Genomic DNA, 23,633 nt, shown 5'->3' on the forward strand with positions numbered 1-23,633 from the left:
TGTCACGTCTGTCACATGTGCTCAGTGTGAACCTACTTTCATCTGTGAAGAGCACAGGGCGCCAGTGGCGAATTTGCCAATCTTGGTGTTCTCTGGCAAATGAAAAACGTCCTGCACGGTGTTGGGCTGTAAGCACAACCCCCACCTGTGGACGTCGGGCCCTCATACCACCCTCATGGATTCTGTTTGTGACCGTTTGAGCAGACACATGCACATTTGTGGCCTGCTGGAGGTCATTTTGCAGGGCACTGGCAGTGCTCTTCCTGCTCCTCCTTGCACAAAGGCGGAGGTAGCGGTCCTGCTGCTGGGTTGTTGCCCTCCTACGGCCTCCTCCACGTCTCCTGATGTACTGGCCTGTCTCCGGGTAGCACCTCCATGCTCTGGACACTACGCTGACAGACACAGCAAACCTTCTTGCCACAGCTCGCATTGATGTGCCATCCTGGATGAGCTGCACTACTTGAGCCACTTGTGTGGGTTGTAGACTCCGTCTCATATTACCGCTAGAGTAAAAGCACCGCCAGCATTCAAAAGTGACCAAAACATCAGCCAGGAAGCATAGGAACTGAGAAGTGGTCTGTGGTTACCACCTGCAGAACCAGTCCTTTATTGGGGGTGTCTTGCTAATTGACTATAATTTCCACTGTTGTCTATTCCATTTGCACAGCAGCATGTGAAAGGTATTGTCAATCATTGTTGCTTCCTAAGTGGACAGTTTGATTTCACAGAAGTGTGATTGACTTGGAGTTACATTGTGTTGTTTAAGTGTTCCCTTTATTTTTTTGAGCAGTGTATAAAGAGTGATAGTCAGTGATGCGTTTGCCCCAAACATAATGCTTTGATTCAAGACAAAGTTAATTTATTTTACACACTTTTTGCAGTAATACTTTAGTGCCTTGTTGCAAACCGGATGCATGTTTTGGAATATTTTTTTTCTGCACTGGCTTCCTTCTTTTTACTCTCATTTAGGTTAGTATTGTGGAGTAACTACAATGTTGTTGATCCATCCTCAGTTTTCTGCTATCACAGCCATTAAACTAACTTCCTCTCCAGCAACTGAGTTAGGAAGGATGTCTGTATCTTTGTAGTGACTGGGTGTTTTGATACACCATCCAAAGTGTAATTAATAACTTCACCGTACTCAAAGGGATATTCACTGTCCGCTTTAATTATTTTTACCCATCTAACAATAGGTGCCCTTCTTTTCGAGGCATTGGAAAAACTCCCTGGTCTTTGTGGTTGAACCTGTGTTTGAAATTCACTGAGAGACCTGACAGATAATTGTATGTGTGGGGGTACAGAGATGAGGTAGTCATTCATAAATCATGTTAGACACTATTATTGCACACAGAGTCCACACAACTTATTATGTGACTTGTATTTAGGCGTGCCATAACAAAGGGGTTGAATACTTATATATTTTTTTATAATTTGTACAAATAAAATAAAATCAATCCATCAATCCATCCATCAATCTCAATTGAATCCATTTAAAATGTTAAATTCAGGCTGTAACAACAAAATGTGGAAAAATTCAAGGTGTGTGAATACTTTCTGAAGGCACTGTATGTTGTAGATTAATAGAATTCCTCTTTAAGATAAAAGTTTTCTACCAAATTTGTTTGAAAATTATGGATAAAGAGACTACAGCCCTGGTCAAAAGAAGTGCACTACACAGGGAATAGGGTGCTATTTGCGAGATACCATGACACGTTTCAGACTCAATTAGACCTAATTCATAAATAGACCCTGACATCATGTCAATCAAAAATGATTAATGCTGACTTGCATCAACATTCCAGTTTATCTACACTTCACCTCCTCTCTGGCAGAATTCTAAAATAAAACATTCAGAAGTTCTCATGCAACAGCACAAAAAATGATTTATGCTGACCAACACAAACGTTTCAGTTTTATCTTCACTTCAATTCCTCTTTGGCAGAATTCTAAAAAGAAAAAACTTCCAGAAGTGCCCACGCAACAGCACCACAGAAGCGGTCACTTACACCATGTGGCACTGGACCGCTTCTGCTTTTTTTCTGACTGCAGACACTCGAGACTGCAGGTTCCTTCTCATTACTGTGGCAGGGGAGAACTTCTCTTTCCACTGGGAACTTACAGTAACAAACATGACCGCTTTAAGACAGTCAGAAACAGGAACTTGAAAGTGATAGAATGACAATTTCACTCATTGAAATCAGTGTGCGACAACTCATACAGAGAGTGAAATATTATTTGTTTTTGTTTCACTAAGGTAAAGAGAGTCTGAGCGGGACAGTACTGAAAAAACACTCTCACGCTACATGGGTGCATCTCAATAGTCTCAAGTAGCTTCATCTCCTCATTTCTTCCAAGTTAAATAAATATCTCACTCTAAATATCTGGAAGAAGCCAATTCAGTAAATTGCAGATGAGGACAGGACGATGAGAAGATAAAGCCCTACACAATTGAACATGTTGAATACACCATATTTAAGACCCAGGGAAAAACTCTGGGCCCTAAAACTAAAAGCCCCTAAATATTCAGTCTGGTCCAGTGGGCCCTGGTGCATACTATTGGTATGCCACTGTCGATTATATCCAAAGATGGGAGTCCAGTGCTACTCACCTGAGCGCATCCATTTTCAGGCCAGGGAGGGGGGGTTTGGGCGGAGCTACGTCCTCCTCTGCCATGTCCGTCACAGCCTCGGTGAGCGGGGTCTTACTCAGGATCTCCCTCTCCCGTTCTGTCAGTGGCAACTCTGACCTGCTGGGAACAGAACAGGAGAGAGAGTCCGTGTGTGTGACAGAGATAGACTGACAGGAAAAAGTCTGGTGTATGTAGGGTTGTTTGTGTGCGTTCACTCACCTCTCTGGTGTAGTGATAGGTGGTGGTGGGGGTCTGTTGGGTGTGGTGGGGGAGGGTTGCTCCTGTTTCTCTATGGTGAGTTTGACCAGCTCCTGTTAGAACCACACAACCTCAATGTGTACAGTATACTGTTTTCAATCAGATTAAGATGTGTTCATTACATAATTTAGACAAAAACCTGAGTGGTCAGAGAGCAGACCTGGGTCAAATACATTCAGTTGTAAAGACTTTTGAAGTATTTGCACTTTCAGGACCATTCCATTTGGTGACATTGTACCAGGCAAGCTAACCAAACCACAGCATACGTATTTGAAAGTAGGCCTATTTGACAAATGTATTTGCCCCAGCTCGGCAAGGGAGAAACAGACACTATGACCCTCTCTGAGAGCCGTGGAAAGCTGCAAGCTATCGTTTCACAGACCCACCGACTGTCCCTCTTACCTTGACCCCATCCAGGACGGCTTTGATGACTGTCGTGACCGCGACCACGTTGTCCTTGTCATCAAGGTTGATGCCGTCCAGCATGACGTGGTCGGACCAGCGGATCAGGTTGGCAAGGCTCTGGTACACCCGGTTGTGACACGACGACACAGCCGAACTGAGGAGACAGGAGAGACGTGACAGTAAATGACAGGAAGGAAGAGATGGACAGAAAGGGGAGGCTGAGATTAGGGGGGAATGGAAAAGTAAAGATGGAGAAAAAAGGGGGAGGGCGTAGAACAGTAGAGTGATGGCAGGGTTACAGGGAAGAGGGAAGAAAGGATGGAAACAGAATGGAAGAGGGGAACAGAGAATGGAAGAGGGGAACAGAGAATGGAAGAGGGGAACAGAGAATGGAAGAGGGGAACAGAGAATGGAAGAGGGGAACAGAGAATGGAAGAGGGGAACAGAGAATGGAAGAGGGGAACAGAGAATGGAAGAGGGGAACAGAGTGGGGGTGTAGGGAAGAGGAGCGAGGGATACACATTTCGTGTCAGGTTCTGTAGATTGAGAATACGGACAACTAGCTAGACTAAAGGACCACATCTCTTCTCCCGCACTGACAGCCATATGCGTTAACTCAATGTCTCCCCCGAGGGGATTTATTGAGGAAGTGTGTGTGTGCGTGCGTGTGTGTGTGTGTGTGACTGGAAAAAGTGTGTTTGTGGTGGTATTAATTGGAAAATGTGTGTCTGTTCTGGTTTAGGTGTGAGGTGTCTGTTCTGATCTAGGTGTATGTGGCTGTGCTGAATGGACCATTGAGAAACAGTAGGGCGTGGTGGAGGTTCAGACCAGTCACAACATGCTGCAGCTGATTCACAACTCTGGAATATCCCTCCTGTCTCTACAGGATACAGCTCAGAGAAATAGCATCTATACAACGGTCCTCCCCATGAGTTTACCAGTCAAATTTCAAGGGTTACAGGTTCCAAGCCTTTTCTCTAGATTGTATTTCTATGACACTGCTACAGTAGAGCTAAGGGCTGTATGGGCAAAATGGAGCCTAAGACCGGGGCTAAGGCTCGTGGCCACAATGAACAAACTAAGTGGGCAAGAGGAGACAGCCAAGCAAAATACCATTCAGCAATAACAACTGGAGTCATAATAAAGCCTCTCAAAGTAGAAGTGCAGCTGATCTAGGATCAGATTTGATTTCTAGATCACATTGAATAAGATAACATGGACAGTGGGGACCTGATCCTAGTCTAATACACTTTATGAATACAGGCACTGGACCCAGGTGGTTCCAGAAGCAGAGGGGTAGGACTCAAGTCCCTGAGGCGGGTTGTGATCTGGGACGGTTGTCACCAACCTTTTGGTGGCGAAACTCGAGTTAGCACTTCATTATTTGTTACTCCTATGACCAAAGAACGGGAAATATTCCTTGATATTAAAAAAGACACAATAATAATAATAATAACAAAACAAGCCTATCGATACACTTTGTTGCACGAGTGGATAAGAAGAAGCGTGTGGCTCATAAAAAAGTGTTGACAGTGCTGAATAAATAGGTAAACATTAACTCAGTCAGAATAACAGGAGCTCTTTCCAGATATGAAATACCAGAGCACACGAGATGAACACACACACTGAAAACTCCAGGAAGCCTGAGGTGATTATGTCTCACTATGATGTCACCAAGTGTAGCTCCTGATGATGTCACAACATCCGTTCTCCTTTTTGAGCAACGTTCCAACAGGACACATCAAAAGCAGCTAGATAGCAGTTGATGATCCAACCACTTCAATGAGGTTGTTACATAACGTCTTGGGGAATGGAGACACCATTTGTTTACATTATTTTGTGGCAAAACAGCAAGAACATTCTGTGAGAATGTAGTACGCAGCCCATCTCACTAAGGGGCAACATGCCTAGGCTATGACTGGGTAACAATATGTAAGGAATGACCAACGGTCTCTCCTAAATGCTCAAAATTGTATATATATGACACAACAAACAAACAACAAAGTGAATAGAAATTTGGTAACAAAAAAACCTCAACAAAATAAAAACAAAATATGGTATGATCATATACTGGGCCAAAGATCCCTCATCAATGCTGAATACTAACCAAAGCCCATTTCCTTTGACCTATAGTACCCAGTCAAAAGTTTGGACACAACTGCTCATTCAAGGGTTTTTCTTTATTTGTACTATTTTACACATTGTAGAATAATAGTGAAGACATCAAAATTGTGAAATAACACATTTGGAATCATGAAGTAACAAAAAAACAAAAGAAGTGTAAAACAAATCAAAATTTACTTTAGATTTTTCAAAGTAGCCACCCTTTGCCTTGATGACAGCTTTGCACACTCTTGACATTCTCTCAACCAGCTTCACCTGGAATGCTTTTCCAACCGTCTTGACAGAGTTCCCAAATATGCTGAGCACGTGTCGACTGCTTTTCCTTCACTCCGCGGTCCAACTGATCCCAATCCATTTCAATTGGGTTGAGGTCAGGTGATTGCGCAGGCCAGGTCATCTGATGCAGCACTCCATCACTCTCCTTCTTGGTCAAATAGCCCTTACACAGCCTGGAGGTGTGTTTTGGGTCATTGTCCTGTTGAAAAATAAGTGATCATCCCACTATGTGCAAACCAGATGGGATAGCGTATTGCTGCAGAATTCTGTGGTAGCCATGCTGGTTAATTGTGCCTTAAATTCAAAATGAATCAGACAGTGTCACCAGCAAAGCCCCCCACACCATGCTTCATGGTTGGAACCACACGTGGATATCATCCATTCACCTACTCTATGTCTCACAAAGACACGGCGGTTGGAACCAAAAAAATTAAATTTAGACTCATCAGAACAAAAGGACAAATTTCCACCGGTCTAATGTTCATTACTCGTGTTTCTTGGCCGAAGCAAGTCTCTTCTTATTATTGGTGTCCTTTAGTAGTGGTTCCTTTGCAGCAATTCGACCATGAAGGCCTGATTCACGCGGTCTCCTCTTTCTGACCTAGAATATGTGGACAACTACAAATACCTAGGTGTCTGGCTAGACTGTAAACTCTCCTTCCAGACTCATATCAAACATCTCCAATCCAAAATCAAATCAAGAATCGGATTCCTATTTCGCAACAAAGCCTCCTTCACTCACGCCGCCAAACTTACCCTAGTAAAACTGACTATCCTACCGATCCTCGACTTAGGCGATGTCATCTACAAAATAGCTTCCAATACTCTACTCAGCAAATTGGATGCAGTCTATCACAGTGCCATCCGTTTTGTTACCAAAGCGCCTTATACCACCCACCACTGCGACCTGTATGCTCTAGTCGGCTGGCCCTCGCTACATATTCGTCGCCAGACCCACTGGCTCCAGGTCATCTAGAAGTCTATGCTAGGTAAAGCTGTGCCTTATCTCAGCTCACCAACACCTCCTTTGGCTGCCTTTCCTTCCAGTTCTCTGCTGCCAGTGACTGGAACAAATTGCAAAAATCATTGAAGTTGGAGACTTACATTTTCCTTGCTAACTTTAAACATCAGCTCTCTGAGCAGCTAACCGATCGCTGCAGCTGTGCATAGTCCATCTGTAAATAGCCTACCCAATCTACCTACCACATCCCCATATTGTTTTTATTTACTTTGCTGCTCTTTTGCACACCAGCATCACTACTTACACACCATCATCTGCTCATCTATTGATGGTTTTTGCGACTGCACTTGAAGAAATGTTAAAAGTTCTTGAAATTTTCCGGATTGACTGACCATCGTTTCTCTTTGCTTATTTGAGCGGTTCTTGGTCTTATACCAAATAGGGCCATCTTCTGTATACCACCCCTACCTTAACACAACTGATTGGCTCAAACTCAAATAAACTTTTAACAAGGCACACCTGTTAATTGAAATGCATTCCAGGTGACACCCTCATGAAGCTGGTTGAGAGAATGCCAAGTGTGCAAAGCTGTCATCAAGGCAAAGGGTGGCTACTTTGAAGAATCTAAAATCTAAAGTATATTTTGATTTGTTTAACACTTTTTTGGGGGTTACCACATGATTCCATATGTGTTATTCCATAGTTTTGATGTCTTCACAATTATTCTACAATGTAGAAAATAATACAAATAAAGAAAAACCCTTGAATGAGTAGGTGTGTCCAAACTTTTTGAGTGGTATTGCACATACCATCTTGAACACTAGCCTTTCTCCTGTCCCGTCTCAGCCCACGTACTTGTGTGTTATCCGGGCCTCCACCTGCACCAGAGGTAGAATAGCCTCCAGCACCTTGCTGGCCGAGCCAGGCAGCATCTCCAGCACCTTCTTCTCCACCACCATCTTGTCCACGATGGTCTTGAAGTAGCGCAGCGCGCTCACCACCTCCTTCTCCTGCTCCTCCAGCCGACTCACCTTCTACAGAACAGAAAGAAATAGAATTACATTTTCAGCTTGGGTTGTGTTCAGTAGGCAACAAAAGGATGGAAACAGAGTGAAACGGGGAGGTACTATTTGAACTTGTCCAATGAGATACGCTCAGTCGTTTTCTGTTGCAAAATAGCCCTAATGAACACAATGAAACATGGTAAGCTCGGAGGAAATCAATATTTGACATAATAATTGCTGGATGGAGAAAATGCCATTTCCAAAGAGAGCTCCGTTAAAATTAAAGCACACCCTTTGACGAAAACAACATTGTAATTTAGCATGGTCCAAAAATCTAAAAAAATATTTATATATTAATTATAATCCACATTTCACGTTGCTGTTGGATTATTTTCCTGTCTAAAATTAAGATCCTACATACACTGAGTGTACAAAACATTAGGAACATCAGGTGAATCCAGGTGAAAGCTGTTATCCCTTATTGATTTCACTTGTTAAATCCACTTCAAATCAGTGTAGATGAATGGGAGGAGACATGGATTGTGTATTTTTAAGCCTTGAGACAATTGAGACATGGATTGTGTATGTGTGCCATTCAGAGGGTGAACAGACAAGATAAAATATTTAAGTGCCTTTGAACAGGGTATGGTAGTAGGTGCCAGGCACACTGGTTTGAGTGTGTCAAGAACTGCAACACTCCTGGGTTCACGCTCAACAGTTTCCCGTGTGTATCAAGAATGGTCCATCACCCGGGGGCCTCCTTCTCTTCACAAAGAAATACAGTTTTATATCTTTATGTTTGAAGCCTGAAATGTGGCAAAAGGTCGCAAAGTTCAAGGGGGCCGAATACTTTCGCAAGGCACTGTAGTTGAATGTGCTGACAACAAAATCACACAAAAATGATCAATGGAAATCAAATTTATCAACCCATGGAGGTCTGGATTTGGAGTCACACTCAAAATTAAAGTGGAAAACCACACTACAGGCTGATCCAACTTTGATGTAATGTCCTTAAAACAATACAAAATGAGGCTCAGTCAGTAGTGTGTGTGGCCTCCACGTGCCTGTATGACCTCCCTACAACGCCTGGGCATGCTCCTGATGAGGTGGCGGATGGTCTCCTGAGGAATCTCCTCCCAGACCCGTACTAAAGCATCTGCCAACTTCTGGACAGTCTGTGGTGCAAAGTGGCGTTGGTGGATGGTGTGAGACATGATGTCCCAGATGTGCTCAATTAGATTGAGGTCTGGGGAACGGGTGGGCCAGTCCATAGCATCAATGCCTTCCTCTTGCAGGAACTGCTGACACACTCCAGCCACATGAGGTCTAGCATTGTCTTGCATTCGGAGGAACCCAGGGCCAACCGCACCAGGATATGGTCTCACAAGGGGTCTGAGGATTTCATCTCGGTACCTAATGGCAGTCAGGCTACCTCTGGCGAGCACATGGAGGGCTGTGCGGCCCCCCAAAGAAATGCCACCCCACACCATGACTGACCCACCGCAAAACCGGTCATGCTGGAGGATGTTGCAGGCAGCAGAACGTTCTCCATGGCGTCTCCAGACTGTCACGTCTGTCACGTGCTCAGTGTGAACCTGCTTTCATCTGTGAAGAGCACAGGGCACCAGTGGTGAATTTGCCAATCTTGGTGTTTTCTACACAGTGTTGGGCTGTAAGCACAACCCCCACCTGTGGACGTCGGGCCCTCATACCACCCTCATGGAGTCTGTTTCTGACCGTTTGAGCAGACGCATGCACATTTGTGGCCTGCTGGAGGTCATTTTGCAGGGCACTGGCAGTGCTCCTCCTGCTCCTCCTTGTACAAAGGCGGAGGTAGCGGTCCTGCTGCTGGGTTGTTGCCCTCCTACGGACTCCTCCACGTCTCCTGATGTACTGGCCTGTCTCCTGGTAGCGTCTCCATGCTCTGGACACTACGCTTACAGACACAGCAAACCTTCTTGCCACAGCTCGCATTGATGTTCCATCCTGGATGAGCTGCACTACCTGAGCCACTTGTGTGGGTTGTAGACTCCGTCTCATGCTACCGCTAGAGTGAAAGCACCACCAGCATTCAAAAGTGACCAAAACATCAGCCAGGAAGCATAGGAACTGAGAAGTGGTCTGTGGTCACCACCTGCAGAACCACTCCTTTATTGGGGGTGTCCTGCTAATTGCCTATAATTTCTACCTGTTATCTATTTCATTTGCACAACAGCATGTGAAATTTATTGTCAATCAGTGTTGCTTCCTAAGTGGACAGTTTGATTTCACAGAAGTGTGATTGACTTGGAGTTACATTGTGTTGTTTAAGTGTTCCCTTTATTTTTTTGAGCAGTGTATATACTTCTGTGTATTGATTTTAAGAAAGGCATTGACGTTTATGGTTAGGTACATGTTGGAGCAACGACAGTCCTTTTTCACGAACGCGCACCGCATCGATTATAACACTAGTAATATCATCAACCATGTGTTGATGATATTAGTGATTAGTGATTATGATTGATTGAAGGTTTTTTATAAGATAAGTTTAATGCTAGCTAGCAACTTACCTTGGCTTCTTACTGCATTCGCGTAACAGGTGGGCTCCTCGTGAGGCAGGTGGTTAGAGCATTGGACTAGTTAACTGTAAGGTTGCAAGACTGAATCCCCGAGCTGACAAGGTAAAAATATGTCGTTCTGCCCCTGAACAAGGCAGTTAACTCACTGTACCTAGGCCGTCATTGAAAATAAGAATATTTTCTTAACTGACTTGCCTAGTTAAATAAAGGTGTAAAAAAAAAAAAAAATCTGTCAAATCGGCGTCCAAAAATACAAATTTACGATTGTTATGAAAACTTGAAATCGGCCCCAATTAATCGGCCATTTCGATTAATCGGTCGACCTCTAGACGATTCTACACACACACACACCTTGTTGACGGGTTTCTCTTGGCTCTTGACCACAGGTTCGACCTGCAACTGCTTGCCCTTCTTTGATGGCGTCCTCTTGATCTTGGGAGAGTGGAACTTGTCCATCAGCTTCATGGTGAAGGAGGAGAGGTGGGAGCGCTGCGAATCTGAGGAGGAGAGGAAGAGAGAGATAAGACGTCAGTCAGAGGAGAAAGAATGGCAGAGAGGGGAAATAGAAGTAGCCTGGTAGATATGTAGGACTTTGGCACCACAGTGAATGTCAGAGAAGTAGGCTAAAGCAAAAACCATGGAAAAACCCAGCACAAAATGAAAGGAAACGTTTTGAAACAGACAGAAATGGGGAGAAACGCTAAAATGTCTAATGCTTTACCCTAATGAACACAGCCCAGGCTAAAATAGAAAAACCATAAGAGTCTGAGGGAGATCAATAAGAGACAGTGCCAATCAAATGATCACAACCCTGACAAAATGGCATTGCGGTAGCAGTGTTTCTGTCAGTGCAGAAGGTCCTAGCGGTTGTACTAGCATTGGCCCAGCAGGCAGTGTAGGCCTATCTGTCTGTGTTCAGCTGAGGGTGCAACAGAGATGCTATCAGGTCTTATCACATTCTCATTTCCACTGTCTGTCCACAGACTTCCCTCGGCTGATAACATTGCTGCTGGTCGCTCCCATCTCTGATAGGCCAGGCAGATCGGGAGTACACACACACACACACACACACACATATATACGTGGGCGCAGACACACACGCATACAGGAGCTGACAGATAGACACACACAAAAACATGCACACACACTCCAATCGCCACTGTCCATTGAGAATAGGCTGGTTAGTGGGAGAAGAGATGGAGCGATGAAAATCACTTTATGTTGCATAATTGCCAGCAGCTTCATAATAGCAGAGTCATTCAGCGGAGTTTCCCCAAGCCGCTGCCGGAGTGTTGAAGATATTTGGGAGAGAAGAGAGTGCTCCACGTTACTCTCCTCCCTGGAGAACCTCCCCCCTCCCTCTAACTCCATCTCTGCGCTGTACACACACAGACAGAGGTAGGAGATAAATACTAAATAGCCCTGTTATAAAAGAGAGAACGAGAGAATGAATGAGAGAAGAGAGACAGGAGAGAGAGAAAGAGAAAGAGATGGAGGCTAGACAGAGCTGCTCTTTTAGCTGATGTAATCCCCTGTACAATGTAGTGACCATATTAATAGATCCAGACTTGACTTCTATGGTAGTGACAGACATCTGGCTGTGGACCATCACTGCAGAACCACTAGGGTAAAACAACACAGGCCTCCATTCAGTGTGTCGTCTCTTTTTCCTTCAGTCAACAACAAAAAACACAAGCATTCCAGGGTTGAATGGCAGGAAATCGGTTATCGAGATTTACCGCCCAAAACCACTCCCTTGTCCCGGGACAAATAACTGCAAGAAGCCGATAAATTATACAAAATGATTTGTATGAACAGCATGACGTGAAATGGAACTGTTAAATTATACGCAATGTCTAAATGTGGCTTCTCTACGGCCTTCTCTCTACATTATCAATCATCAACGTTCAGGCTGGGGACAGACAGCCCATTTCAGTATGGAGCGCAGTTCACAATGCATGTAGACCTATCATCTCATCATGGGAACTTGTTTTCTTGTGACAGGTTGGCCCTACATTTGCTGCAGCACAGCCTATTCTACAGTAGAACCGCTCCAGAGTACAGGCCTCAGTGTAACGCTCATTCCTTCGACAATAAATGCGAATCCGACCATCACCCCTGGTGAGACTAAACCGTGACTCGTCGGTGAAGAGCACTTTTTGCCAGTCCTGTCTGGTCTAGCGACGGTGGGTTTGTGCCCATGGGCGACGTCGTTGCCGGTGATGTCTGGTGAGGACCTGCCTTACAACAGGCCTACAAGCCTTCAGTCCAGCCTCAGCCTATTGCGGACAGTCTGAGCACTGATGGAGGGATTGTGCGTTCCTGGTGTAACTCGGGCAGTTGTTGTTGCCGCCATTCTGTACCTGTCCCACAGGTGTGATGTTCGGATGTACCGATCCTGTGCAGGTGTTGTTACACGTGGTCTGCCACTGTGAGGATGATCAGCTGTCCGCTTTGTCTTAGGCGTCTCACAGTACGGACATTGCAATTTATTGCTCTGGCCACATCTACAGTCCTCATGCCTCCTTGCAGCATGCCTAAGGCACATTCACGCAGATGAGCAGGGACCCTGGGCATCTTTCTTTTGGTGTTTTTCAGAGTCTGTAGAAAGGCCTCTTTAGTGTCCTAAGTTTTCATAACTGTGACCTTAATTGCCTACAGTCTGTAAGGGGGCGGTATTTTCACGTCCGGATGAAAAGTGTGCCCAAAGTAAACTGCCTGCTACTCAGGCCTAGAAGCTGGAATATGCATATTATTAGTAGATTTGGATAGAAAACACTAAAACTGTTTTAATGATGTCTGAGTATAATATAACTTATTTGGCAGGCAAAACCCAGAAGACAAACCATCCAGGAAAAGTTTTTTTTTGAGGTGAAAGTGTTATCAATGTGGATCTAGATTTGTAAGGCACTTGCTTGCAGTTCCTATCGCTTCCACTGGATTTCAACATTCTTTAGAAATTGGTTTATGTTTTTCCTTTGAGAAATGAAGAAGTAGGGCTGTTCAGAATGAGGGTTGAGTCTAGTGTACTGTTGTGGTTGGGGCGCACGACCTGAAAGCTCGCTCCACTTTGTTTTCATCCAGTATTGAACGCAGTTTATCCAGTCTTAAATTATATTGATTATTTACGTTAAAAAAATATCAAAAGTTGTATTAGGAAAGTTGTTTGAAATGTTTGGACAAAGATTACAGGTAACGTATTAGATATTTTGTAGTCATGTTGCGCGAGTTGGAACCAGTGTTTTTCTGGCTCAAACGCGCCAAATAAATTGACATTTTGGAGAAATAACGACGGAATAAATCAAACAAAAAGGACAATTTTTCATGTTTATGGGACATATTGGTGTGCCAACAGAAGAAGCTCTTCAAAGGTAAGGCATGAATTATATATTATCATCATTATATTATATGATATCAAGCAAAGAGGCCTGAGTTTGAAGGTAGGCCTTGAAATACATCCACAGGTACACCTCCAATTGACTCAAATTATGTCAATAAGCCTTTTAGAAGCTTCTAAAACCACAACATAATTTTCTGGAATTTCCAAGCTGTTTAAAGGCACAGTCAACTTAGTGTATGTAAACTTCTGACCCACTGGAATTGTGATACAGTGAATTAATTATAAGTGAAATAATCTGTCTGTAAACAAATGTTGGAAAAATTATGATGCAAATTTGTCATGCACAAAGTAGATGTTAACAAAGTATAGTTTTGGCAAGTCAGTTAGGACAAGAAATTTGTGGAGTGGTTGAAAATAAGTTTTAATGACTCCAACCTAAGTGTATGTAAACTTCCGACGTCATCTGTAGTTTAATAACCTCTTGAAACTAGGGGGCACTATTTTCACCCACGGGGTGAGATCTTGCGTGGAGCCCCAGATCGAGGGAGATTATCAGTGGTCTTGTATGTCTTCCATTTCCTAATAATTGCTCCCACAGTTGATTTCTTCAAACCAAGCTGCTTATCTATTGCAGATTCAATCTTCCCAGACTGGTGCAGGTCTACAATTTTGTTTCTGGTGTCCTTTGACAGCTCTTTGGTCTTGGCCATAGTGGAGTTTGGAGTGTGACTGTTTGAGGTTGTGGACAGGTGTCTTTTATACTGATAACAAGTTCAAACAGGTGCCATTAATACAGGTAACGAGTGGAGGACAGAGGAGCCTCAAAGAAGAAGTTACAGGTCTGTGAGAGCCAGAAATCTTGCTTGTTTGTAGGTGACCAAATACTTATTTTCCACCATAATTTGCAAATAAATTCATTAAAAATCCTACAATGTGATTTTCTGGATGTTTTTTTTCTAATTTTGTCTGTCATAGTTGAAGTGTACCTATGATGAAAATGACAGGCCTCATCTTTTTAAGTGGGAGAACTTGCACAATTGGTGGCTGACTAAATACTTTTTTTGCCCCACTGTTTATAATAAAATTGGCCCTTTATCTGTGGAATAAAGACAGATACAAATATTTCTGTGAAAGGCTAACATCGGCCGATAATATCAGTCAACCGATTTATCAGTCGGGCTCGAATGTTCAATGGAAGTGTATGTGTAGAATTGGAGGTTGCTAGGCTAAATGACAGCAGTAAGTCACAGAGGTCTCAGTGCCAGCTGTTAAGTAATGGGAAGAGTACAGAGCAGCCCTCACAAACACACAGAGAGCGAGAGAGAGCGAGCGAGAGCAATATACTGAAAGAAGGGAAGGAGAGCAAGTGAAAAAACAGAGAGAAAGAGCAACACAGAGAAGAGAGATGGAGAGAGAAGATCAGCTAAAAGCAGTAGAGAGGATTGGGTGGTGATTAAATGAGAGTGAATCATCCGCTTAAAGTGGGACTCCCTTCATTTCCTCAAAGCACATATTAGCAGAAATGATGCATGGTGAATGACTAAGAGAGTTACTGATCACTTCCTGGTGAGTGTTCTCTTCTTCGGGGAGCTACAGACTCTCTCGCTCTGTGTGTGTGTGTGTGTGTGTGTGTGTGTGTGTGTGTGTGTGTGTGTGTGTGTGTGTGTGTGTGTGTGTGTGACTGTATAAAAATACAAGTGATTTAGAAACATGCATAATTAAAAGCCCACGATAAGTAGCATTAATAACAGCTTCACTAAGTGACTGACATAACGAGACTACACACATAAACACACTCTTATTTCTGACTATTGAGATGATAAATCAGCTGTTGCAGTCGTACTCCCGGATCTGAAATGTTGCAGGCCGAGGGAGGGAAGTCTGTCAGCTGAAAATTAACCCAGCTAGATGTAGTGTGGTTACGAGAGCAGCATCTGCCATCACCAGAACTTCATAAACATACTACTCTTCTTAGAAATGGATAGAACTGGAATGCTACCATCATGGGTGTACCACATAATTCTTAGACCTGACATGTAGTATAGATATTCATGGCTAAATGAATTATAATTCAGGATACTAGGGTTGTCACGATAACAGTATTGCGATACTCCGAGGTATCATGGCAAAGAAACAAAACATGACGCGTACTGAATTTCCTGAGGAAAACAGTCCTAAAGCTGGTAACAAGCAGCCTGATGTTGTCACCCAGAATCCCATGTTTCTTTTTCCAAGCTAAAGCACACTATATGTCACATACAGTGGGTTTTTAAAGGACCAAAGAGTTTAGTCTGCTTTGTGTTTTCCTTTTTGCCAAGGAAAATCAGTTATCGTAGTATCGCGATACGGGTATCATGATACCCTACAGGATATATGAAGTATATTACTGAAATTGTTCCGCCAGGTCACACGGCACAGAGGCTGCTATTTGCAGTTAGACTCAAGCTGTTCTAGTCACAGATGAAGACCTCACTGAGTAACAGATGTGAAGTTTAAAATAAGAAACCTACAGAGAAATGGAACGGAATGCAAGACTTCTCAAGGCACGTGTGAGACCCCCAAAAAAGTTGAATGCTGAGTGAATGATTTATGCAATTGCCATTGTTTTGATGTCTATACATGTGTTGCCTCATATTGGGGTAGGCTTGGCAGGGATCATGGAGGACTGGGTCCTGTCCAGTGATTGGTGGGGTTTTTCCTGTTGGGCTTCCGTTTCGAGCCACGGTCCAGAACAATGAGCCACAGGAAGGAGCACTGGGGCAGCCAGGAAGTCAGATTGTGTTAAAGGGTGTGGCGTCAGTACACACCCCTTTGGGACTCCAGGGACCGAGCACTCTCCAGCCACTCCCATATAGAGAAGAAAGGTTTAATTATCAATTATTCCGGAGCTAGTCAGCTGAAGAGTTCCATCAGCCACTCCTGGGCTATAATCACCTATCCGGACCCGTTTTACTGCCGACGCAGAGCCCCACCGGGCCTTCACGACTGGACTACCAACATTATCTGCCCGAGGGTGTTATCCAACTGGCCCCTCTGTCGCGACGTTACCTGAACGCCCAACTGCGGCCCGCTAATCGTCAGCTCTCTTATCGGCTGCTATCTGAATAGGTCTATCGGACAGTTTTCTTGGGTCACTATAACTACATGTATATCTATTTTGTCAATTGGGTTGGTCCCCTCTACCACACGGAACCCCACTAATCTACCGACGGAAACGCACGAGGTGGCTAAAAACAGACCTCCATCCTCTGTCAGCTTGCTACCGATGGCCCGGCTAGCCGTCTGAATCGCCGTGACCCCAACCAACTTCACTACTCACTGGACCCTTATGATCACTCGGCTAAGCATGCCTCTCAATGTCAATATGCCTTGTCCATTGCTGTTCTGGTTAGTGTTTATTTCACTGTAGAGCCTCTAGCCCTGCTCATTATACCTTATCCAACCTTTCAGTTCGACCACCCACACATGCGATGACATTACCTGGTTTCAATGATGTTTCTAGAGACAATATCTCTCTCATCATCACTCAATGCCTAGGTTTACCTCCACTGTATTCACATCCTACCATTCCTTTGTCTGTATATTATACCTTGAAGCTATTTTATCGCCCCCCAGAAACCTCCTTTTACTGTCCGTTCCGGACGTCCTAGAAAACCAATTCTCATAGCTTTTAGCCGTACCCTTAACCTACACCTCCTCTGTTCCTCTGGTGATGTAGAGGTGAATCCAGGCCCTGCCGTGCCTAGCTCTACTCCTATTCCCAAGGCGCTCTCTAATGATGACTTCTGTAACCGTAATAGCTTTGATTTCATGCATGTTAACATTAGAAGCCTCCTTCCTAAATTTGTTTAATAAAGCTTTAGCACAATCTGCCAACCCGGATGTCCTAGCCATGTCTGAATCCTGGCTTAGGAAGACCACCAAAAACTCTGAAATTTCCATCCCTAACTACAACATTTTGACAAGATAGAACAGCCAAAGGGGGCAGTGTTGCATTCTACTGCAGAAATAGCCTGCAGAGTTCTGTCCTACTATCCAGGTCTGTAGCCAAACAATTTGAATTTCTACTTTTAAAAACCCACCTCTCTAAAAACAAGTATTTCACCGTTGCCGCCTGTTATAGACCACCCTCTGCCCCAAGCTGTGCTCTGAACACCATATGTGAACTGATTGCCCCCCATCTATCTTCAGAGCTGGTGCAGCTAGGTGACCTAAACTGGAACATGCTTAACAGCCCAGCCATCCTACAATCTAAGCTTGATACCTTCAATCTCACACAAATTATCAATGAACCTACCAGGTACCAACCCAAAGCCGTAAACACGGGCACCCTCATAGATATCATCCTAACCAACTTGCCCTCTAAATACACCTCTGCTGTTTCAACCAAGATCTCAGCGATCACTGCCTCATTGCCTGCATCGGTAATGGGTCAGCGGTCAAGCGACCTACACTCAGCACTGTCAAATGCTCCCTGAAACACTTCAGCGAGCAGGCCTTTCTAATCGACCTGGCCCGGGTATCCTGGAAGGATATTGACCTCATCCCGTCAGTGGAGGATGCCTGGTTATTAAAAAAAAATGCCTTCCTCACCATCTTAAATAAGCATGCCCCATTCAAGACATTTAGAACCAGGAACAGATATCGCCCTTGCTTCTCTCCAGACCTGACTGCCCTTAACCAACACAAAAACATCCTATGGCGTTCTGCATTAGCATCGAACGGCCCCGTGATATGCAACTTTTCAGGGAAGTTAGAAACCAATATACACAGGCAGTTAGAAAAGCCATGGCTAGCTTTTTCAAGCAGAAATTTGCTTCCGGCAACACAAACTCAAAAAAGTTCTGGGACACCGTAAAGTCCATGGAGAATAAGAACACCTCCTCCCAGCTGCCCACTACACTGAGGATAGGAAACTGTCACCACCGATACATCCACTATAATTGAGAATTTCAATAAGCATTTTTCTACAGCTGGCCATGCTTTCCACCTGGCTACCCCTACCCCGGTCAACAGCACTGTGTACCCCCCACAGCAACTCACTCAAGCCTTCCCCATTCCTCCTTCTCCCAAATCCAGTCAGCTGATGTTCTGAAAGAGCTGAAAAATCTGGACCCCTAAAAATCAGCCGGGATAGACAATTTTAGAAAGAAAGGGTCCAGATTATCTGCCGAAAATGTTGCAACCCCTATTACTAGCCTGTTCAACCTCTCTTTCGTGTCGTCTGAGATTCCCAAAGATTGGAAAGCTGCTACGGTCATCCCCCTCTTCAAAGGGGGGGACACTCTTGACCCAAACTGCTACAGACCTATATCTATCCTACCCTGCCTTTCCAAGGTCTTCGAAAGCCAAGTCAAGAAACAGATTACCGAACATTTCGAATCCCACCGCACCTTCTCCGCTATGCAATCTAGTTTCAGAGCTGGTCATGGGTGCACCTCAGCCACGCTTAAGGCCCTAAACGATATCTTAACCGCCATCGATAAACAATACTGTGCAGTCGTATTCATTGACCTGGCCAAGGCTTTCGACTCCGTCAATCACCACATCCTCATCGGCAGACTCGATAGCCTTGGTTTCTCAAATTATTGCCTCGCCTGGTTCACCAACTACTTCTCTGATAGAGTTCAGTGTGTCAAATCAGAGGGCCTGTTGTCCGGACCTCTAGCAGTCTCTATGGGGGTGCCACAGGGTTCAATTCTTTTGCCGACTCTCTTCTCTGTATACATCAATGATGTCGCTCTTGCTGCTGGTGATTCTCTGATCCACCTCTACGCAGACGACACCATTCTGCATACTTCTGGCCCTTCTTTGGACACTGTGTTAACAACCCTCCAGATGAGCTTCAATGCCATACAACTCCAGGTACCAACCCAAAGCCTTAAACACGGGGATCCTCATAGATATCATCCTATTTCTATCCTTCCGTGGCCTCCAACTGCTCTTAAATACAAGTAAAACCAAATGCATGCTCTTCAACCGATCGCTGCCTGCACCTGCCCGCCCGTCCAGCATCACTACTCTGGACGGTTCTGACTTAGAATATGTGGACAACTACAAATACCTAGGTGTCTGGTTAGACTGTAAACTCTCCTTCCAGACTCACATCAAACATCTCCAATCCAAAGTTAAATCTAGAATTGGCTTCCTATTTCACAACAAAGCATCCTTCACCCATGCTGCCAAACATACCCTCGTAAAACTGACCATCCTACCGATCCTCGACTTCGGTACTGTCATTTACAAAATAGCCTCCAATACCCTACTCATTAAAATGGATGCAGTCTATCACAGTGCCATCCGTTTTGTCACCAAAGCCCCATATACTACCCACCACTGCGACCTGTACACTCTCGTTGGCTGGCCCTCACTTCATTCTCGTCGCCAAACCCACTGGCTCCAGGTCATCTACAAGACCCTGCTAGGTAAAGTCCCCCCTTATCTCAGCTCGCTGGTCACCATAGCAGCACCCACCTGTAGCACGTGCTCCAGCAGGTATATCTCTCTGGTCACCCCCAAAACCAATTCTTCCCTTAGCCGCCACTCCTCCCAGTTCTCTGTTGCCAATGACTGGAACGAACTACAAACATCTCTGAAACTGGAAACACTTATCTTCCTCACTAGCTTTAAGCACCAGCTGTCAGAGCAGCTCACAGATTACTGCACCTGTACATAGCCCATCTATAATTTAGCCCAAACAACTACCTCTTCCCCTACTGTATTTATTTACTTAGCTCCTTTGCACCCCATTATTTATATTTCTACTTCGCACATTCTTCCACTGCAAATCTACCATTCCAGTGTTTTACTTGCTATTTGTATTTACTTCGCCACAATGGCCTTTTTTTTTGCCTTTACCTCCCTTATCTCACCTCATTTGCTCACATCGTATATAGACTTATTTTTCTACTGTATGTTTGTTTTACTCCATGTGTAACTCTGTGTTGTTGTATGTGTCGAACTGCTTTGCTTTATCTTGGCCAGGTCGCAATTGTAAATGAGAACTTGTTCTCAACTTGCCTACCTGTGGAATAGACACCGGCTGGAATGAGGATTTAACCAATCAGCATCCAGGATTAGAACTACCCATTGTATAATATTATAATGGACAAGTGTGTTACGGTGTTTTGATGTCACTCTATGGCTGTGATGTCCACATACAATCTATTTCTGACAAACCTGAAATGCTTCGGCTCTAACCTCAAGTTTCAAAGATGACAACTATAAGGCCTGCAGATGTCTACAAGAGGAGATGCCCAAGTCTGACAGGGGAGCACGCCTATCATGTGACTATCAGGGGGAAATCCGGCTCTGTCAATTACAGTGCCTTCAGAAAGTATTCAAACCCCTTGACTTTTTCCACTTTTATTTTATTACCCCTTTTTATTTTTCTCCACGATTTCGTGATATCCAATTGGTAGTTACAGTCTTGTCCCATCACTGCAACTCTCGTATGGACTGTGTTCCTCAGCGTACACATCACGGACAAACTGAAATGGTCCACCCACACAGATAGCGTGGTGAAGAAGGCGCAGCAGCGCCTCTTCAACCTCAGGAGGCTGGAGAAATTTGTCTGGTCACCAAAAACAAAAACTTTTACAGATGCACAATCGAGAGCATCCTGTCGGGTTGTATCGCCGCCTGGTACGGCAACTGCTCCGCCCACAACCGTAAGGCTCTCCAGAGGGTAGTGAGGTCTGTACAACGCATCACCGGGGGCAAATTACCTGCCCTCCAGGACACCTACACCACCCGATGTCACAGGAAGGCCAAAAAGATAATCAAGGACAACAACCACCCGAGTCACTGCCTGTTCACCCCGCTATCATTCAGAAGGCGAGGTCAGTACAGGTGCATCAAAGCTAGGACCGAGAGACTGAAAAACAGCTTCTATCTCAAGGCCATCAGACTGTTAAACAGCCATCACTAACATTGAGTGGCTGCTGCCAGCATACTGACTCAAATCTCTAGCCACTTTAGTAATAAAACATTGGATGTAATAAATGTATCACTAGTCACTTTAAACAATGCCACTTTATATATAATGTTTACATACCCTACGTTACTCATCTCATATGTATATACTGTACTCTATACCATCTACTGCATCTTGCCTATGCCGTTCAGCCATCGCTCATCCATATATGTATATGTACATATTCTTATTAATTCCTTTACACTTGTGTGTATAAGGTAGTTGTTGTGAAATTGTTAGATTACTTGTTAGATATTACTGCATGGTCGGAACTAGAAGTACAAGCATTTCGTTACACTCGCATTAACATCTGCTAACCATGTGTATGTGACCAATAAAATTTGATTTAATTGAGTGCATGTAAACTTCTGACCCACTGGGAATGTGATGAAAGAAATAAAATATTAAATAAATCATTCTACTATTATTCTGACATTTCACATTCTTAAAATAAAGTGATGATCCTAACTGACCTAATACCGGGAATTTTTATGAGGATTAAATGTCAGGAATTGTGAAAAACGGAGTTTAAATGTGTTTGGCTAAGGTGTATGCAAACTTCAGACTTCAACTGCATATGCAGGTAGGCCACCAGACAGACAGCCAAAACTGTGCACTAGGCCTATTAAAAACTGTATCTTTCAATGGAATGCTGTATCTTTACATTTTTGGGCTTGCAATGTCTTGCAACTTCAGTAAAACAAAGCTTATCATCAATGAATAGGCTAGAATATTCAAAACGCAACAGAGTGAAGACTGAACACACATCATTAGTGAAGAGCAAGAGCAGCCAAATCAGCACAAGGAAGAGAAGAGGGGGGCAGACAAACAATATCTTAGTACTCTGTATCTCGCAATGTCTTGTCTTGATGCCTCACAAGTTCACTAAAGTAGCCTAAAGTTCACACAACTTTCCCCAGGCCTTTATAGCCTATTGTCTAGCTAGGATATAACATGAAAAATAATGTTTTGTGATAAGTGTACTGAGAATTAAACTTTGTGGCAGTAAAAAACATTGTTTCCGGTTAAGGATTTTTCCTAACATTAAGGATCCCGACTTCCTTTAAAAAGTTTGATTGTCTAAACTTTCACACCCCTACTCTAAAACAGGAAATTAAAAGCTCTTGAATATTATATTATTTGACATCAGGAAACCACCGCCACAGAACTTTATAAGGTTAATAAAATAAGTAACTTAAGCAACATGTTGTAGAAACACTGAATGAGCCATGGCCCACTAATTACATTCCAATACACTGCGTTAGGACTCCAATGATCCCATTTAATCAAAGGTCTTCCTTGGAAGAGTGGAACCATGAGACGTGTGCTTTAGGGTAATACAGGCCTATTATATTATCATCAAGACAGTCTTAAGAAACATGCTTAAACACCTATTCAGACTCAGAGGAGCTATTCTGTGTAAAATGTAGGACAGCAGCACTTTGACAGTAAGGAAAATGCTGGGATAAGGGCTTGTGTGTACATTGTGTGGGGCACACATAAACATTGACCTTAGACATGCCTCAATGCCTCCTCTGTTCAACTAAGTATGGAGACAACAAAAGTTGCGATCGCTCTCTCTCTCTGCCTTGGGGAGTGTCATTTCTCACTAACGGCGTGTTGATTATATGGTTGAATGGTGCAAGGCACAAGCTGTATTAACATACTACTACACCAAGAGGGCCCGGAGGTGAGGAAGAAAACAAATACACAAAACACATGAAATCTATGCATCTCTCCACACACACAAAGAGAATAGCCTGGTGTTACAAATGAAAGACCTGCGTGTGTCCTGTATAGCCTATTCAGCATATTCAACCAGCCCAGCAACTAACATCAAGCCTCCTGGGCCTACAACCAATCCATATGCAACTGACTGGAAAAACACTAGGTCAGATTATCTGGCAACGATTTATATTCCATAGAGAGAGCGAGAGCGAGAGAGGCTTGCAGCAGGTCACCTGAGAAAAGCAGACTAACTAAAGCATCATAAACAAATAGAAGGGCTGGGACAAGATTTAACTTGTTTAGGAAAACAGCCCTAATGTTGGAAACAAACATCTTTATCTTGTCATGCAGAGATGCATATATTTATTTTCCCAG

At 43.9% G+C, this 23,633-nt stretch overlaps 1 protein-coding gene across 3 annotated transcripts in view; it reads right to left on the reverse strand.

The window, feature by feature from the left end:
* LOC139408416 (Rap guanine nucleotide exchange factor (GEF) 1b) overlaps positions 1-23,633 on the reverse strand; it is a 71,014-nt gene that overhangs the window by 28,467 nt on the left and 18,914 nt on the right. For 2 of the 3 annotated variants that reach the window (XM_071152265.1, XM_071152266.1), the window contains exons 2-6: positions 10,567-10,712; positions 7,509-7,687; positions 3,290-3,446; positions 2,849-2,940; positions 2,609-2,746 (exon numbers count right to left, since the gene is read on the reverse strand). In XM_071152265.1, coding sequence (XP_071008366.1) covers positions 2,609-2,746; positions 2,849-2,940; positions 3,290-3,446; positions 7,509-7,687; positions 10,567-10,712 — 712 coding nt within the window. Of the gene's footprint in view, positions 1-2,608; positions 2,750-2,848; positions 2,941-3,289; positions 3,447-7,508; positions 7,688-10,566; positions 10,713-23,633 lie in introns of all 3 variants that reach the window. The other variant, XM_071152264.1, reaches the window with a different exon arrangement.

The sequence above is a fragment of the Oncorhynchus clarkii genome, chromosome 5 (genome assembly GCF_045791955.1).
Source record: "Oncorhynchus clarkii lewisi isolate Uvic-CL-2024 chromosome 5, UVic_Ocla_1.0, whole genome shotgun sequence".
Lineage (NCBI taxonomy): Eukaryota > Metazoa > Chordata > Actinopteri > Salmoniformes > Salmonidae > Oncorhynchus > Oncorhynchus clarkii.